We start from the raw sequence: 19,165 nt of genomic DNA, 5'->3' as shown, positions 1-19,165 counted from the left end.
GGGGATCTGGGGCTCCAGGACTGGGCAAGGACAGGCACTGAGCCAGCAGGGAAACAGCTGGATGCACCCAGAGCCACAGGATGGGGATCTGAGACTCCAGGACTGGGCAAGGACCAGGCACTGAGCCAGCAGGGAAACAGCTGGAAGCACCCAGAGCCACGGGAGGGGGATCTGGGGCTCCAGGACTGGGCAAGGACCAGGCACTCAGACAGCAGGAAAAGAGCTGGATACACCCAGAGCCATGAGATAGGGATCTGGGGCTCCAGGACTGGGCAAGGGCAGGCACTCAGACAGCAGGGAAACAGCTGGATGCACCCAGAGTCATGAGATAGGGATCTGGGGCTCCAGGACTGGGCAAGGACCAGGCACTCAGACAGCAGGGAAACAGCTGGATGCACCCAGAGCCACAGGATGGGGATCTGGGGCTCCAGGACTGGGCAAGGACCAGGCACTCAGACAGAAGGGAAACAGCTGGATGCACCCAGAGCCACAGGATGAGGATCTGGGGCTCCAGGACTGGGCAAGGACCAGGCACTCAGACAGCAGGAAAACAGCTGGATGCACCCAGAGCCACGGGATGGGGATCTGGGGCTCCAGGACTGGGCAAGGACCAGGCACTCAGACAGCAGGGAAAGAGCTGGATACACCTAGAGCCATGAGATAGGGATCTGGGACTCCAGGATTGGGCAAGAACCAGGCACTCAGCCAGCAGGGAAACAGCTGGATGCACCCAGAGCCACAGGATAGGGATCTGGGGCTCTAGGACTGGGCAAGGACAGGCACTCAGCCAGCAGGGAAACAGCTGGAAGCACCCAGAGCCATGGGAGGGGGATCTGGGGCTCTAGGACTGGGCAAGGACCAGGCACTCAGACAGCAGGGAAACAGCTGGATGCACCCAGAGCCATGAGATAGGGATCTGGGGTTCCAGGACTGGGCAAGGACAGGCACTCAGCCAGCAGGGAAACAGCTGGATGCACCCAGAGCCACGGGAGGGAGATCTGGGCACTGAGTGTGGCCAGAGAAAGCTGCAGAATTCCCTGCCTAGAAGCAGGAGAGGGATCTGGGCACTGAGTGTGGCCAGAGAAAGCTGCAGAATTCCCTGCATTTTGGGCAATGGCCGTGGTTGGGGGTCCCTCCTGCGTGCTGGGGCTCACCCTGGTTGGTGCAGTTGGCGTGGGTCTCATCGCTGTAGTCACCGCAGTCGTTGTCCCCGTCGCAGGTCCAGTGCACGGGGATGCAGCGCCCGCTGTTGCATTTGAACTGGTTGCTGGAGCAGGAGTGGCTGCAGCCAGCCTCGTCACTATTGTCCCCACAGTCATTGTCTGCAGAGGGAAGGGGGGCGGGCAGGGGGTCAGCAGGAGCCCGGCCAGGAGGGGGCTGGCAGGAGGGAGGACAGCAGAGACCCCTCGGAACGACGGGGACAGGACAGACCACGCCACAGACGGGACGTGGGGTGACAGCAGCCCCTCAGCGCTGGTGGTGGGACCCCCACCATGGGCTGGAGACCCCCAGCCCTCCCACCCCACAGCACCAGCAGCACACAGAGAAAAAATGAAACACAGAAACTGCATAGATCAGCCATGAACCTGGGAGAGCCCTGGGCTCCACTCTGGGGGACGGGCGCTCCTTTGGGGGTGCGCCCACAGGGAGGAGGGCCAATTGAGGGGGTTGGATTGCCTGGAGGAAACCCCCATACCCGCTGTGGGCAGGGGGAGGTTTGGTCTGAGGGCACCTGGACACTGGCAATGCAGCCCCTCTGCCTGCCTGGCACGGGGGGCCCGGCCTGGGGACCACCACAGGGCTCCAGTGTGGATGCCCCAGCTGAGACTGGTCGAGGGGATTTGCTTCCTGGTGCCTCAGGATGGGCACAAAGATGATGGCACCGATGGGGATGATGGCACTGATGGGGACAATGGCACTGATGGGGACGGTGGCACTGATGGGCATGATGGCACTGTTGGGGACAGTGGCATTGATGGGGACATTGGCACTGATGGTGACAGTGGCACTGATGAGAATGATGGCACTGATGGGGACGATGGCACTGAGGGGGAAGATGGCACTGAGGGGGATGATGGCACTAATGGGGATGATGGCACTGATGGGGACGATGGCACTGATGGGGACGATGGCGCTGATGGGGAAGATGGCACTGATGGGCACAGTGGCACTGTGGGGACAGTGGCACTGATGGGGATGATGGCACTAATAGGGACAATGGCATTGATAAGGACAACAGCACTGATGGAGATATTGGCACTGATGGAGACAACGGCACTGATGGAGACGATGGCACTGATAGGGACAATGGCACTGATGGGGACAATGGCACTGATGGGGATGATGGGCTTGATGGGAACAGTGGCACTGATGGGGATGATGGCACTGATGGGGATGATGGCACTGATGGGGACAATGGCACTGATGGGGACATTGGCACTGATGGGGACAATGGCACTGATGGGGATGATGGCACTGATGGGGATGATGGCACTAATAGGGACAATTACATTGATAGGGACAATGGCACTGTTGGGAAGATGGCACTGCCAGCTGCCACATGGCCTCGCCAGCAGCTCAGCTCCTGCACCTGCAGCCCTTGACCTCTCCAGCCTCCCAACCAAGAGGAGCTTCCCAAGCGGCTCTGCCCAGTGAGCTGGGAGGAACAGCGGCTCCCTCGTACCTGGCATGTCCCTCCTGCTGCTGGGGAGCATGGGGGACATTTCTGGAGAGCTGGGGGACATTGCCAGAGGCACGGGGGGCATTGCTGGAGAGGAGGGGGGCATCACCAGAGCACAGGGGGCATCACCAGAGGCACAGGGGGCATCACCAGAGGCACAGGGGGCATTGCCAGAGGCACAGGGGGCATTGCCAGGGGGTATTGCCAGAGGCACAGGGGGCATTGCCAGTGTCCAGCAGCAGCCCCCAGGGCTCACAGCCCCCTGGAGGGGGCAGGTCTGGGGGCTCAGGGGGGCCAGGTGGGGGTCTGGTGCATGTTGATCTATGCACTAACCGGTAGGCTTTGGACAGTTCTTTTCGTCAGAGCCATCCCCACAATCTTTTTCTGAAACACAGAACCACCAGACAGGAGCGTGGGCACGGTGACAAACACAACACAGCACAAGTGACAAACACAGCGGGTGGCACAGAGACACCGGGACACGGACACACGGACACGGACACACAGAGGCACCGGGCAGCCTGGGAGGCGAGACCAGAGGCAGCAGAGGGTGCTGGGGGAGTGGGGGGCAGCCAGGGTGGGGGTACCCTCATGGTGCTGCAGCTCCTGCCCTGGGCACCTGGTGAGGCTCAGGGCAGCACGAGGGGCTCCAGGTGACAGCCTGGCTGCCACAGTGGGGGGATCCCAGGAGAAGGGACCATCCCTTGGCAGGGCCAGCTCCAAAGGAGCTCAGGAAGATCCAGGGAGAGTGCTGCACCCACAGCTCTGCTCAGCCAGGCACCAGCGTCTCGCCTGCTCTGAGGATGTTAATTATTCCCAACAAGGCACAGCAGCTCAAAGATTGATGTAAACTTGTGGGAAAGGAAAGCAAGCTTGGGGCAAAGCCTCTGTCCCAGGCCTGGCCCTGGAAAGATCCAAGGGCAGATGGAGCTGGCTGGGAGAGCTCTCCTGCCTTCCCCGAGGCTGCAGGACCTGGCTCAGCCCCACCAGCAGCTCTGGCCATGCCACACTTTGTTCCAGCAGCAGGGCAGGGTTTTGGAAACCTTGCAAAGGATGCCAAGGTCTGGAACAATCCCTGCCAGGTTATTCCTGCAGCTCTCCCTGCCCCAGCACAGCCAAGGCAAATATGGGGCTGGGGGCTGCAGGATGGGCTCAGCTTTGGCTCACGCCTGCTCCCCTCGGGGCCTGCGCTCTGCCCTTCAGCACATGCTGAGAACTGGCCCAAACTGCCCAAATGGGGTCCCTGCCAGGCTGCACCCCTGCCTCAGGTCTTGCCGTCCCCTCGGGAGCAGCCCGGGGCCGGATCCTCACCGTTGTCACAGCGCCAGTTGATGTTGATGCAGCGCCCGTTGTTGCAGGTGAACTGTGTCAGGGGGAAGCAGGTCGGGTAGGCTGCAGGGGAGGGAGAGGCACCATCAGCACACCTCAGCACACCTCAGGGGACACCTCACGTGCACCCCAACCCTCCCAGCTCCCAGTGCTCCCAGGGCCAGCTCACCACACGAGGCAGACTCGTCGGAGCGGTCCCCGCAGTCATCATCCAGGTCACACGTCCAGGAGATGGGGATGCAGCGGCCACTGGCACAGGAGAACTGGTTGGGGGAGCAGGTCCGGGCTGGCCAGGAGGGACAGATGGAGTGTTAATGGTCCATTTTACCTTGTTTTGCCAGGGGAAGGTGGGGAACAACCCCCTGGGCTCCTGCGAGGCCCAGGTGCAAAGCCAAGGTGTGAGACTGCAAAACCTCAGGCTATGGCTCAGCAAGGGCTCTCCTGAGACTCCCTGAGGGCAAGGCAGGGTTCTCACCTGAGCAGGTGGAGTTGGACTCGTCCTCGTTGTTGCCACAGTCATTGTCACCGTCGCAGAGCCAGCGGTTGGGGATGCAGCGGTTGTTCTTGCACTTGAAGCGGTCTGAAGGGCAGGTGTGCTGGTCTGTGGGGGGAAACCACACTCAGGACCTGCCCCTCATCCCACCCCATCCCTCCAACAAAGACAAAAACTGGGACAGAAAACGGCTGGAGCCTCAAACTCAGCATCAGAATCTCAACCAACATTTTCCTCCTACACCTCCCCCTCTCCTCGAGTTGGGGAGGAAACAGAGGTCCTGGCTACCTGACCCTGCCCCAACCACTGCCCCCACATCAGGAGGAGCCCAAACACCCCGAGCCAGGAGCGGTCACGCACGGCAGAGCTCGGGGGCCTCGTCGCTGTTGTCCAGGCAGTCGTTGTCGCCGTCGCATTTCCAGCGCTCCTGGATGCAGCGGTTGTTCTTGCAGGCGAACTCCCCGGGCTGGCACTGCGGCGGGGGGATGTAGGACGGATTGGCTGCCAAGGGGAAAGCACAGGAGGGATTTTAACCAAGTGATCAACGCAGCTTCCCGTGGGGAGAGCCCCCACAAGGGTCCCAGCCTACCCTGGCAGGTGACAGAGTCCGAGCCCAGGACCTGGTCCTCGGCGCAGGCGCACTGACGGCCCCGGGGGGTGGCCAGGCACAGGCTGCTGCAGCCCCCGTTGTTGACACGGCATTTGTTGGAGCCCACTGCGGAGACAAAGGGGTGAGGAGATGGCACCTCAGTGCCCAGGGACCCCTGCACACCCACTGGGGGGCTGGGAGCCCCCAGCCCCTGGGGGCAGTCACAGCTGGAAGCCAGCTGGAAACCCCAGGTAAGGCCACAGGGACACGGAGCCTGATGGAATTAGGCTGGGGAAGAGGGGAGGCTGGAAGGGCAGGGCATGAACAACAGGAAAGAAAAATAAGGAGCATGGGGATGGCTAAAAGGAAACAAAAAGAGGTGGGGGGAAGCTCAGACTCGACCCCCAGCCCCTGGACTCCCTCAACAGCAGACACGGGGACACAGAGCCTGATGGAATTAGGCTGGGGAAAAAGAGGGAAGGCTGGAAGGGCAGGGCATGAACAACAAGAAAGAAAAACAAGGAGCATGGGGATGGCTAAAAGGAAACAAAAAGAGGTGGAGGGAAGCTCAGACTCGACCCCCAGCCCCTGGACTCCCTCAACAGCAGACACGGGGACACAGAGCCTGATGGAATTAGGGTCGGGAAAAAGACTGAAGGCTGGAAGGGCAGGGTATGAACAACAGGAAAGAAAAACAAGGAGCATGGGGATGGCTAAAAGGAAACAAAAAGAGGTGGGGGGCTGCTGAGGAAGCTGAGGCTCGCCCCCCAGCCCCCGTGGCTCGCACCTTGCTGCTGCTGCGCGTCGTACATGCGGATCTCGAAGATGGGCGGGCGCTCGTTGCGCAGCAGGCTGACGGCCTTGGAGGCCTGGTCCAGGCGGTAGATGCTGCCGCTGCGGTACTCGGTCCAGAACAGGAAATTGCTGTAGTGGCACAGCCCGAAGGCGTGGTTCAGCTCCGGGCCCTCGTACACGATCTGTGGGTGCGGGGAGGAGGAGAGGGTGTGTTAGGTGGGATGGGCACTGAGGGACAGGGACAGGGACAGGACAGGGACAGGGTGATGGGACAGGGACAGAGACGGGACAGGGACAGCGACAGGGACAGGGACAGGACAGGGACAGGGATGGGACAGGGACAGGGACAGGTCAGAGCTGCTGGGGGGACAGCAGGGACAGGACAGGGACAGGGACAGGAACAGGGACAGGGACAGGGATAGGGACAGGGTGATGGGACAGGGATAGGGACAGGGACAGGAACAGGGACAGGCACAGGGACAGGACAGGGACAGGGTGATGGGACAGGGATAGGAACAGGGACAGGGACAGGGACAGGGACAGGGTAATGAGAGGGGAGAGCAGAGAGGCTCCCTCAGCCGGGATGGGCACTCAGGGACAGGGACAGGGACAGGGACAGGGACAGGGACAGGGACAGGTCAGAGCTGCTGGGGGGACAGCAGGGACAGGGACAGGGACAGGGTCAGCACTGCCCCAAAAGAGGGCATGGATGGCACAGGGACAGGGATAGGGACAGGTCAGTGCTGCTGGGGGGACAGCAGGGACAGGGACAGGACAGGGACAGGGCGAGGGGAGGGAAGAGCAGAGAGGCTCCCTCAGCTGGGATGGGCACTCAGGGACAGGGACAGGGTGAGGGGAGGGGAGAGGAGGGGAGAGCAGAGAAGCTCCCTCAGCTGGGATGGGCACTGAGGGACAGGGAGAGGGACAGGGACAGGACAGGACAGGGTGATGGGAGAGCAGAGAGGCTCTCTCCGCTGGGATGGTCACTCAGGGACACGGACAGGGACAGGGACAGGGTGATGGGAGGGGAGAGCATAGAGGTCACAGCTCAGCTGGGATGGGCACTCAGGGACAGGGACAGGGACAGGACAGGGACAGGGACAGGGACAGGGACAGGGTGAGGGGAAGGGAGAGCAGAGAGGCTCCCTCAGCTGGGATGGGCACTCAGGGACAGGGACAGGGACAGGGACAGGGACAGGGACAGGGACAGGGACAGGACAGGGGCAGGACAGGGGCAGGGACAGGGACAGGGACAGGGACAGGGACAGGGACAGGACAGGGGCAGGACAGGGACAGGGACAGGGTGATGGGACAGGGATAGGGACAGGACAGGGACAGGGGCAGGGACAGGGACAGAGTGAGGGTGATGAGAGGGGAGAGCAGAGAGGCTCCCTCAGCTGGGATGGGCACTCAGGGACAGGGACAGGGACAGGGACAGGGACAGGGACAGGGACAGGGTGATGGGAGGGGAGAGCAGAGAGGTCCCAGCTCAGCTGCCCCAGTGCTGTGGGTGCTCAGTGTCCCAGAGCCCACTCGCCTTCCTCTCAGTGCCATTGAGATAAACCATCTCGATGCGGTCGTAGAACGCATCCACCCAGTAGAGGATCTTGGCTGGGATGTCCAGGCTCAGCCCGTTGGGCCACAGGACGGTCTTGGAGGTGATGAAGATGTTCCGGTTGGAGCCATCCATCCAAGCCCTCTCGATCTTGCCCCTCTTGCTGTCCTTGGGATCCTCCTCCCAATCTGTCCAGTACATCCACCTGCCACGGACATCAAGCTGAGCCCTGGCCTGGCCACCACAGCTGGTGACAAGACCCAACCACGTCCCTGTGACCCCACCAGACAGCCCTGCCCACCCAGGCACCCTCACCCGTTCAGGGGGTCCACCACAATGGCACGGGGGTGCGTCATCTTCCCCTCGATCAGAGTCTTCCTCGTCTGGGCGGCCTTTTCCAGCCGTGCCACACTGATGGTCTTCTTGGGGCCATCATCTGTCCAGTACAGGTTGTTCCCCATCCAGTCCACAGCGATCCCCTCCACATTGTGGATGCCTTTGGCGGAAAAGCAGAGTGGGTTTGTCACCAGCCAAGAGGTGAAAAATGGAAGCAACAGCCCCAAAAGTACCCAATCCTGACCCAAACTGAGGGGGATGATGGAGAGCCAGCCCCACAGGAAAGTCTGTTGGAGCTGCTGCTCTTTGAACAGAGAAAACTTCATTAAATGCTAAATATACAAAAAATTTGGACAGTCCACAGCGATCCCCTCCACATTGTGGATGCCTTTGGGGGAAAAGCAGAGTGGGTTTGTCACCAGCCAGGAGGTGAAAAGTGGGAGCAACATCCCCAAAAGTGCCTGATCCTGACCCAAACTGAGGGGGATGATGGATACCTAGCCCCATGGGAAAGTCTACTGGAGCTGCTGCTCTTTGAACAGAGAAAACTTCATGAAATGCTAAATATACTGAAAATTTGGACAGTCCACAGTGATCCCCTCCACATTGTGGATGCCTTTGGGGGAAAAGCAGAGTGGGTTTGTCACCAGCCAGGAGGCGAAAAGTGGAAGCAACATCCCCAAAAGTGCCTGATCCTAACCCAAACTGAGGGGGGTGATGGACAGCCAGCCCCATGGGAAACGGTGCTGGAGCTGCTGCTCTTTGAACAGAGAAAACTTTATGAAATGCTAAATATACTGAACATTTGGACAGTCCACAGTGATCCCCTCCACATTATGGATGCCTCTGGGGGAAAAGCAGAGTGGGTTTGTCACCAGCCAGGAGGTGAAAAGTGGAAGCAACAGCCCCAAAGGTTCCTGACCCAAACTGAGGTGGATGATGGACAGCCAGCCCCACAGGAAAGTCTGCTGGAGCTGCTGTTCTTTGAACAGAGAAAACTTCATGAAATGCTGAATATACTGAAAATTTGGACCATAGACGTGTCAAGTGGGATCCCTCTGAGCTAAGAGATGTTTGAATATTCTGAGCATTAAGCTCCTTGTCCCTCAGTCAGGTGTAATTGTGCCATCCCTCCTGCAAGGCCAGGCCCCTTGGCCACTCACCATCCTTCAGGATGGTCTCTCTCTCCGTGCCATCGATCTTCTGGCGCCCTATGAGGTAACTGGTGGTGTCAGCAAAGTAGATGAAGCCAGTCTCAGCATGGAAGTCCAGGGCCCGGGGGTTCATCAGGTTCTCGATGGGGATCATGTGCTCATCTGGCACCTTGGCACCCATGTCCATCCCACGGATGATGCCGGGACGGCCCTTCCCGTACACCAGGAACAGCTCGTGCTCGGGCTCTGTGGAGAGACGGGGACATCCATGGCCACCAGCAGCGCCAGGGGGGTGGCACGTGGCACTGGGGCTGTTGTGGGGTCACAGCAGAGAATGCAGAGCCCGTGGTTCCAGCCCCTCACCCCAAAGATTCCCCCAGGAAAGCCAGCACTCACTTTTGCAGGATTTGCCGTCGCTGCCCAGGCTGAACCCGGAGCGGCAGCGGCAGGTCCGGCTCTTGTGGCTGTTCCCCAGCAGGCAGATGTCTGAGCAGCCTCCTGGCTTCCCAAACTGATCTGGCTCGCAGGCGTGGCTCCTCACTGCAACACAGAGAGGGGCTGCAGCTGCTGGGGACACTGGGGGGACAGGGGGCACAGCGGGGACAGGGAGCACAGGGCTGCAACCACAGGGACATGGGGATGCTCCCTGGGGTCTTCCCTGGGCTCTAGGGGAACTCATTCCTCCCAGGAGCTGCCAGCCAGTCAGGGAAATACAGAGATGGGAAAGGCCTTTCCCATGGGAAGGATCCCTGGGGAGAAGCCAGCATCTCCCAGCACACCACCACAGCCACATGGCCACACTGCTCCGTCCTGCTGCACCGGTGGGACAAGCTCTGGGAGTGGGGACAGCCAGCACCACCTGGACTGCCCCTTAATCACTCTCCTTCTCTGCTCAGAAATCTCCTGATTAATTTTATATTCTGGAAAATGCCGAGCGGGCTGCAGACACTAAGAGGATTTATAAGGAGTAAATTGATTAACTGCAGGAAGGTGCTGGGGGTGGAGCAGGCAGGGATGGATGCAGGGAGGGGTTGGTGCAGCACTGGAGCCTTTCAACTCCTTGGAATTCCCTCAGTGCTTGGGAGCACCAGAGTGAACGTGCTGGCAGTGAGGACAGAGAGTAAGAGGGACCATCAATATTTTAAGATGCCACATTTGCTCCCACCATCTCTGTACTCTCCATGATCCACCAACCACGTGGAGCAGCTCTCACAGGCAGAGACACTGTGCTAGAAAAGGGGGCACCTCAGAATGTTCAGCAGCCCCCAGGACGCTGGGGAGCAGGAATCCCAGAATCCCTGAGGATCACTGAGTCCAACCTGTGACCAATCCCCACCTCATCAACCCAACCAGAGCACTGAGTCCCACATCCCCTCAATCCTTGCACACCCCCAGAGACGCGGACTCCCAACGCCTGACCACCCTTCCCATGGAAAAATTCCTCCTGAAACCCCACCCAAGGCCCTGGCAGAGCACCCAGGGAGCTGCCACTCCTAAGGGAGGGTCCCACCTGTGGGCTGGCGCCGCTGGTGGTAGATGTGCAGCGCTCCACCCTTGTCCACCCGTGTCACCACCTGGTACTCGGTGCTGTTGAAGCGGTTGACGCGGATGACACTGGTTTTCTGCTGGGCGTTGGCGTTGTCCGAGTTGGTGGCGTACAGGTAGTTCTCAAAGACAGTCAGCCCGTACAGGTGCTCGATCTGGAAGGGAGCAGGTGGGGCCATAAGGGATTCAGGAGTTGTGAGAGCCACAGGGGATTGAGGAGTTGGTGGTGTACAGGTAGTGAGAGCCACAAGTGATTTAGGAGTTGTGAGAGCCACTGGGGATTGAGGAGTTGTGAGAGCCACAAGGGATTTAGGAGCTATGAGAGCCACAAAGGATTCAGGAATTGTGAGAGCCACAAGAGATTGAGGAGTTGTGAGAGCCACAAATGATTTAGGAGTTGGTGGTGTACAGGTAGTGAGAGCCACAAGTGATTTAGGAGTTGTGAGAGCCACTGGGGATTTAGGAGTTGTGAGAGCCACAAATGATTTAGGAGTTGGTGGTGTACAGGTAGTGAGAGCCACAAGTGATTTAGGAGTTGTGAGAGCCACAAGGGATTCAGGAGTTGTGAGAGCCACAAGGGATTTAGGAGTGGTGAGAGCCACAGGGGATTTAGGAGCTGTGAGAGCCACAAAGGATTCAGGAGTTGTGAGACCCACAACGGATTGAGGAGATGGTAGCATACAGGTAGTGAGAGCCACAAGTGCTTAAGGAGTTGTGAGACCCACAAGGGATTTAGGAGTTGTGAGAGCCACAACAGATTTAGGAGTTGTGGGAGCCACAAGTGATTTAAGAGTTGTGAGAGCCACAAGTGATTTAGGAGTTGTGAGAGCCACAGGGGATTCAGGAATTGTGAGAGCCACAGGGGATTGAGGAGTTGGTGGCATACAGGTAGCAAGAGCCACAAGTGATTTAGGAGTTGTGAGAGCCACAGGGGATTCAGGAGTGGCTCTCAGGGGATTGAGGAGTTGGTGGCATACAGGTAGCAAGAGCCACAAGTGATTTAAGAGTTGTGAGAGCCACAAGTGATTTAGGAGTTGTGAGAGCCACAAAGGATTCAGGAATTGTGAGAGCCACAAGGGATTGAGGAGTTGGTGGCATACAGGTAGCGAGAGCCACAAGTGATTTAGGAGTTGTGAGAGCCACAGGGGATTTAGGAGCTGTGAGAGCCACAAAGGATTCAGGAATTGTGAGAGCCACAAGGGATTGAGGAGTTGGTGGCATACAGGTAGCAAGAGCCACAAGTGATTTAGGAGTTTTAAGAGCCACAACAGATTTAGGAGTTGTGGGAGCCACAAGGGATTTAGGAGTGGTGAGAGCCACAGGGGATTTAGGAGCTGTGAGAGCCACAAAGGATTCAGGAGTTGTGAGACCCACAACGGATTGAGGAGATGGTAGCATACAGGTAGTGAGAGCCACAAGTGCTTAAGGAGTTGTGAGACCCACAAGGGATTTAGGAGTTGTGAGAGCCACAACAGATTTAGGAGTTGTGGGAGCCACAAGTGATTTAAGAGTTGTGAGAGCCACAAGTGATTTAGGAGTTGTGAGAGCCACAGGGGATTCAGGAATTGTGAGAGCCACAGGGGATTGAGGAGTTGGTGGCATACAGGTAGCAAGAGCCACAAGTGATTTAGGAGTTGTGAGAGCCACAGGGGATTCAGGAGTGGCTCTCAGGGGATTGAGGAGTTGGTGGCATATAGGTAGTGAGAGCCACAAAGGATTCAGGAGTTGTGAGAGCCACAAGGGATTTAGGAGCTGTGAGAGCCACAAAGGATTCAGGAATTGTGAGAGCCACAAGGGATTGAGGAGTTGGTGGCATACAGGTAGCGAGAGCCACAAGTGATTTAGGAGTTTTAAGAGCCACAACAGATTTAGGAGTTGTGGGAGCCACAGGGGATTGAGGAGTTGTGAGAGCTACAAGGGATTGAGGAGTTGTGAGAGCCACAACGGATTTACAAGTTGTGAGAGCCACAGGGGATTTAGGAGCTGTGAAAGCCACAGGGGACTGAGGAGTTGTGAGAGCTGGGCTCCAGGACATGCAAAGTCCCCAATCCCACCTCATGGCTCTTGTGCATCACTGACCATCAGGGTTGGCCATCCCACCTGATGGCTCCTGTCCATCACTGACCAAACCATCAGCATGGTCTTGCCCATCAAGACCATCCCTGGCAGCAGGACCCTGCTCAGTGCCCAGCACATTCTCTGCTGGACCCCTAAAGTCACAACTGCGGACCAGCAGCACGCAGGACAGCGAGCAGAGCCACTCACCAGGATGCCCTGGATGATGGTGTGCCTGTTCTTGCCCTCATAGTCCACCACCTCGATGTAGTCCAGGTAGGCATCAGCCCAGTAGACCAGGCGGTTCACCAGGTCCAGGGTGATGCCGTGGGGGAAGACAATCTTGCTGTCCACCAGCTTGGTGCGGTTCTGCCCGTCCATGTCGCAGCGCTCCACCTTGGGGATCTGCCCGTAGTCAGTGAAGAACACCTTGCTGTGGGAGAAGAGCAGGGCAGGGAGCTCAGGGCCAGGTGAGCTTTGGGACAGGGAGATATGGATGTGAGGATGCCTCTGGGAATCTCTGAGATACGTTAGAAAGTCTCTTTTCTTAACCCAGTAGGTGAAAAAGGTGTCAGAACTCTCCTATTCTTGTTCTCAAGATTGTTTATTGTTATCTAGAAAATTCTTTCTCCAACTCACCGAGGTCTGTCTGGCAGGTTGGGTTGAGGCACACTGATGTTATTTTTTATACTAAAAAATATGTGTACACTATTTACAATAATTTTCCAATCCTATCACCTACATTAGCCTGTCTCTACTCTAAATCAATCCAAAAGTGCCACCATCACCCAGAAGATGGAGGCCAAGAAGAAGAAGGAAAAAGACTGGACACACTTAGATTCTTCCATCTTGCCTCCTGAACCTCTGTTCTAAAAACACTCAAAAACTGATTTCTCACCCCGTGACAAACTAACCATCATTCTACTTAAACTTTCTTGACTTGTAATTCTTCATATCAAGGTTGGTAATTGTTTTTTCCAAGGGCTAAATCAAAGGCACTGGGGTCTTGGGCTCTGTGCCTCCCTGGGCAGGGGTTCGAGCCCTCTGGGGCAGCCAGAGGAATTTCCTGGGTTCCAAGAGATGCCCACAGGGATGGCTGGGGTCTGGCACAGAGCCCCCAGGAGCTTCAGATGTGTTGGTGTCACTGGAAGAGGCCCCACATGCACATGTGGGTTTGTACATGTGGAAACACAACCTGAGGCAGCTGCCTGTGCATCCCAGAGTTGTCCTGCCTGTGGTGGGAGCTCCCAACACAGCAGAGCAGAGCCAGGGACCAGCAGTGCCACCACAGAGCCCAAGGGACTTAACTCAGTCCCTTGTGTCCCCTCAACCTGTGGGGCTTGTCTGCACCAGCCCTGCTGGAGCCTGGAGCCTCTCTCCAGGATTCTCTGAGATATTTGTTTGTTTATATGAAATACTCCTGATTTTCTGCTCAATAACACCAGCATTTGCCACCCGAGCCAGGAGGGAAGTGCCCATCAGGAAAGCAGCTGGTAAGGAGAGGAATTTTCCTCTTTACTCTGCTCTGGCAGCCGTGGCCTCAGCCACAGCAGCTCCCAGGGGCTGGCAGCTGCCAGGGGTGCCCTGAGCTGCTCCGTGATTCAGCATCCTGGCATCCCCATCCTCAGGGCTGTGCAGGAGGCAGTGGCTGGGCACACGGGCACCAGGGAGCTGCTCTGGCTCTGCACAGAGCCACTCCAGCCCCTAAAACCCACTCCAGCTCCCCCAAAACTGGGGCAAAGCTGTGCCCAGGCTGTGTGGAATGAGCTGGAAGCAGCACTTATCCTGAGCTGGGCCAGATGTGTCCCACAGGACTGAGCCCTGCACGGCTGCTGCCAGGCCAGGCTGGCTGGGACGTGTCCCTGCAGAGAGGGCTCAGCAAGGTACAGGAAACCCCCCAGCCCAGAGGGACAGGCCACCCTTGCCAGCTGTCCCCAAGGGTGGTGAATTGCCAGGACTCACCCCATGGCTGGGTCCAGAGCAATTCCCTTGGGGTTGTAGAGCTCCAGGTCCAGCAGTGTGACACAGGTGTCCCCGTTCTTGTTGCAGACAAAGATCCTGTCATCGATGTCATCCACGAAGTAGAAGTTGCCCGTGAGCCAGTCGATGGCCATCTGCTCCACATCTGGGCCAGGAGAGGGAGGGAAGGGGGTGAGGCAAGGGGGGACAGAGCCAGGAGCCCCCCAGGGTCACAGACATCAGCACAGCCAGGGAATGAGCCCATGGGAGCCATGAACGCACTGGGACCTGCACCCCCACCAAGGATCTGCCCTGGTCACCCTGCCTGGAGCCACAGGGCACCCACAGGGCACCCACAGGGCACCCAGAGCACCCACAGGGCACCCAGAGGACACCCAGAGCACCCAGAGGGCACCCACAGGGCACCCAGAACATTCAAAGGGCACCTAGAGCACCCAGAGGGCACCCAGAGCACCCATGGCACCCAGAGGGCACCCAGAACACTCAAAGGGCGCCCAGAGCACCCAGAGGGCAACCACAGCACCCACAGGGCACCCACAGCACCCACGGCACCCATGGCACCCACAGCACACATGGCACACGTGGCACACAGGGCACGCACCCTGCAGGAACACTGGGAATTCACCCTGGAGGAATATTGGGAATTCACCCTGCAGGAACACTGGGAATTCCCCCTGCAGGAACACTGGGAATTCATCCTGCAGGAATATTGGGAATTCACCCTGCAGGAACTCTGGGAATTCATCCCACAGGAGCACCAGTGGGGCAGGGGGAAGCTCTGCAGGGGAGTGGGCAGCAGGGAAGGGGCTCCAACAGCCCCAGGGGAGGGGACACGTGGCAGAGAGGGGGTGACGAGGGCAGATCCTGCTGGGCAAGGTGGGAGCAGAGCTAATCCCAAGCTGCAGGGACACCCTGGGGCCTGGAGCAGGTGAGAGACAGCACCTGGCAGGCAGCATGTGAGGATTTAATCAAACCAGTGAAAGCCAGTGAGTATTTAATTAAACCAGTTAAATCCTATCAACCCAACGTGCCTGAATTCCTGCCTGGCCACCGGGGCAGTGCTCAGCTGCTCAGCCCTTCCTGAGCCTGCCAGGCCAGAGGCCAGGCTGAGGGGCTGCAGCTCCCTGAGATCCCAAGGGTTTTGGAGAGCTGTCCTTTGGATTGTGCTCCCCCAGACCCTGCATCCCCACCAGTGCAGCAGCACAGCCAGGGCAGAGCAGGGACAGGGGCACGGCAGCCCTGGTCAGATGGACCCAGAGATCAGAGGGAGCCAGAGAGCCCTGGAGGAAGGAGCAGGGATGGGGCACAGTGATCCCCCAATCCAGGACCCCAAGGTCAGCAGGACCCAGACAGCTCTGGAGGAGCAGGGATGGGGCACAGTGATCCCCCAGCCCAGGACCCCAAGGCCAGCAGGACCCAGACAGCCCTGGAGGAGCAAGAATGGGGCACAGCAACCCCAGTCCCAGCACCCCAAGGCCAGCAGGATCTGGACAGCCCTGGAGGAGCAAGGATGGGGCACATCAACCCCCCAGCTCCAGGACCCCAAGGTCAGTGAGACCCAGACAGCCCTGGTGGAGCAGGGCCAGACAGCACTGAATTATTAACCAACACAGGAGGGAAAACATGAATCAAGCCAGGAGGTTTTGCAATGCCCCCACCCAGCCTGGCCCAGAGCTTCTCCATCCGCACCGGGATGTCGTGTGCTGGGATGAGCACACAGAGAGCTTGGGGTGCACAAACCCCAATCCCCATCCCCGAGTTACCCAGGCCAGCTCACCCAGCTCACGCTGTGGCCCTGCTGGGGACAGGGATGGGGACAGTGGTGCCGACACTGACCCCCCCCACCCCCGGAAGGGCGAGGCTGCAGCGCCCGCAGCCACCACCCGGCGAGAGGCAGCTCGTAAAAACAAGTGGAAACAGCCCGAGCCAAGGAATGAGCATCAACCCCAAACAGGGCTCCCCATGCACTGCCCAGCGTGCCAGGGCTGGCACAGGGCTCCTGCTCCAGCCAGGACCCCCCAGCTCCTGGGGCAAGAGGGGTTTGGGGTGAAATCCACCTAAAAATGCACACAGAGAGTTTGGGGTGCACAAACCCCAATCCCATCCCTGAGTTACCCAGGCCAGGACCCCCCAGCTCCTGGGGCAAGAGGGGTTTGGGATGAAATCCACCTAAAAATGTACACAGAGAGTTTGGGGTGCACAAACCCCAATCCCATCCCTGAGTTACCCAGGCCAGGACCCCCCAGGTCCTGGGGCAAGAGGGGTTTGGGATGAAATCAGCCTAAAAATGCACAGAGAGAGTTTGGGGTGCACAAACCCCAATCCCATCCCCGAGTTACCCAGGCCAGCTCACCCAGCTCATTTTGTGGCCCTTGGGACAGGGATGGGTGCCAAGAGCCCCCGAGACAGAGCTCTGCTGTCACCCACTGCCCTCCCCTGCTCCCCAAACCCCCCTGTGACGTGGGGAGGGGGTGGCAGGGTCTTGCCAGGGCAAAAAACACTTGAGCAAAGGGATGTAAAAAACAAGAGGAAACAGCCCGAGCCAAGGAATGAGCATCAACCCCAAACAGGGCTCCCAACGTGCCAGGCCTGGCACAGGGCTCCTGCTCCAGCCAGGACCCCCCAGCTCCTGGGGGAAGAGGGGTTTGGGGTGAAAACCACCTAAAAATGTACACTGGGGTGCCAAGAGCCACATTCTGCCCCTGAGACAGAGCTCTGCTGTCACCAGCAGCACCCACTGCCCTGCCCTGCTCCCCAAACCCCCCTGTGACGTGGGGAGGGGGCGGCAGGGCCCTGCTGGGGTGAGAAACACTTCAGGAAAGGGATGTAAAAAACAAGTGGAAACAGCCCAAACCAAGGAATCAACCTCAAACAAGGAGGAAATAACCTCAATCAGGCCAAGGAACCAACCCCAAACAGGGCTCCCAACGTGCCAGACCTGGCACAGGGCTCCTGCTCCAGCCAGGACCCCCCAGCTCCTGGGGCAAGAGGGGTTTGGGGTGAAAACCACCTAAAAATGCACACAGGGGTGCCAAGGGCCACGTTCTGCCCCCAAGACAGAGTCCTGCTGTCACCAGCAGCACCCACTGCCCTCCCCTGCTCCCCAAACCCCCCTGTGACGTAGGGAGGGGGTAGCAGGGCCCTGCTGGGGTGAGAAACACTTCAGGAAAGGGATGTAAAAAACAAGTGGAAACAGCCCAAACCAAGGAATCAACCCCAAACAAGGAGGAAACAACCTCAATCAGGCCAAGGAACCAACCCCAAACAGGGCTCCCAACACGCTGCCCAACGTGCCAGGGCTGGCACAGGGCTCCTGCTCCAGCCAGGACCCCCCAGCTCCTGGGGGAAGAGGGATTTGGGGTGAAAACCACCTAAAAATGCACACAGGGGTGCCAAGGGCCACTTTCTGCCCCCGAGACAGAGTCCTGCTGTCACCCAGAGCCCTCCCCTGCTCCCCAAACCCCCCTGTGACGTGGGGAGGGGGCGGCAGGGCCCTGCTGGGGCGAGAAACGCTCGAGCAAAGGGATGTGCAAGAATTCCCCAAAAAAAGCAGGTCTTGGCTGGCGCCTGCGTGGCTGAGTCAGAGTCACAGGACCGGGGGAGAGATCCAAGCAGGGGCGGATGGGGAGCGTTGGCAGAGCGGCTCAGGGGGCCCTCAGACCCCCAGATTTTCCTCCTAGAGGGGTCCAACCATCTCTATGCCATCACCAGAGCCCCTTTCCCACCTCTCCTGTGTCCAGCCCAACACTCAGAGAGGAATCCAAAGGGAAAACGGCCAAAGCAAGGCACAGAATTCCAGCCCCACGCTCCCCTCGCCCCCATCCTGCCCCAGCCTGGGGGAAACGAGGGTCCTGGTCCACCTGGGGGTCTCTGGACAGGCCCCAGCTCCGAGCAGGGCAGCTCAGGGCCGGGGGGCTGGGGGTGACGCAAGCACTTGCTCCTCTCCCAGGCTTTATTTTTGCAGCTGGAAAGCATTACCCTCCTCAAAGGCTTTTGTTTTCCAGCTTTGCTCCTTCTCTCCCTGCTCACCATCCTCCCCTCTCCTTCACAGGAATCACTTTTAATTTCTTTATTATTACCACTGGTTGTTATTATCACCATTATTATTATTATTATTATTATTATTATTATTATTATTATTATTATTATTATTATTACTATTACTATTATTTTCAGCTCTTTCTTGTAGCCTCAGCTAAACCTGGATTTCCTCTTGAACTTCTGGTGGAAGCTAATTTAGAAAACAGCTATTTTTAACCCCTGGCATTGGCCTGCAGACACTTTAACTCCCTTCCTTCTCAATTTTTGGAGAGGGGGGGAGTCTCCCCCTCCCAAAAATGGGTGCCCAGGGATGGTGCCACGACCACCCATGACCATAAAACACCCTTTGTACCCATCTGAGGGGACCAGCAGGGCTGACCCTGTCCCCTGGAGGGGTCATAGGTGATTTCCACAGAGAATCCCAGGGGCAGAGACCACCCCCCCTTCCCTCCCACAGCCCCCCTCGGGTGCCTCTCCCCACCAAAATTCCCATCCTGGAATGAATCCTCCTCCTTGCTCAACCTCGGCGATTGCGACACGCCGAGCTCATTTCCCAAGATTTATTTATTTGAGAGCCTTTGGAAGGGAGCTGGTGGGGGCAGAGGGCAGGGAA

At 58.3% G+C, this 19,165-nt stretch overlaps 1 protein-coding gene across 1 annotated transcript in view; it reads right to left on the bottom strand.

Annotated features, from left to right (window-relative positions):
• Window positions 1–19,165, bottom strand: part of LRP1 (LDL receptor related protein 1) — a 110,080-nt gene that overhangs the window by 51,467 nt on the left and 39,448 nt on the right. The window contains exons 7-20 of the mRNA XM_084223713.1: window positions 14,494–14,656; window positions 12,742–12,964; window positions 10,442–10,631; window positions 9,328–9,471; window positions 8,941–9,177; window positions 7,757–7,937; window positions 7,424–7,646; window positions 5,879–6,068; window positions 5,092–5,217; window positions 4,863–5,003; window positions 4,485–4,610; window positions 4,179–4,295; window positions 3,992–4,072; window positions 1,155–1,322 (exon numbers count right to left, since the gene is read on the bottom strand). Of these exons, the coding sequence (XP_084079839.1) occupies window positions 1,155–1,322; window positions 3,992–4,072; window positions 4,179–4,295; window positions 4,485–4,610; window positions 4,863–5,003; window positions 5,092–5,217; window positions 5,879–6,068; window positions 7,424–7,646; window positions 7,757–7,937; window positions 8,941–9,177; window positions 9,328–9,471; window positions 10,442–10,631; window positions 12,742–12,964; window positions 14,494–14,656 (2,310 nt within the window). The remainder of the gene's footprint in view (window positions 1–1,154; window positions 1,323–3,991; window positions 4,073–4,178; window positions 4,296–4,484; window positions 4,611–4,862; window positions 5,004–5,091; window positions 5,218–5,878; window positions 6,069–7,423; window positions 7,647–7,756; window positions 7,938–8,940; window positions 9,178–9,327; window positions 9,472–10,441; window positions 10,632–12,741; window positions 12,965–14,493; window positions 14,657–19,165) is intronic.

This window comes from Fringilla coelebs (assembly GCF_963513975.1).
Source record: "Fringilla coelebs genome assembly, chromosome: 30".
Lineage (NCBI taxonomy): Eukaryota > Metazoa > Chordata > Aves > Passeriformes > Fringillidae > Fringilla > Fringilla coelebs.
This window is presented reverse-complemented; position numbering and strand designations above follow the sequence as displayed.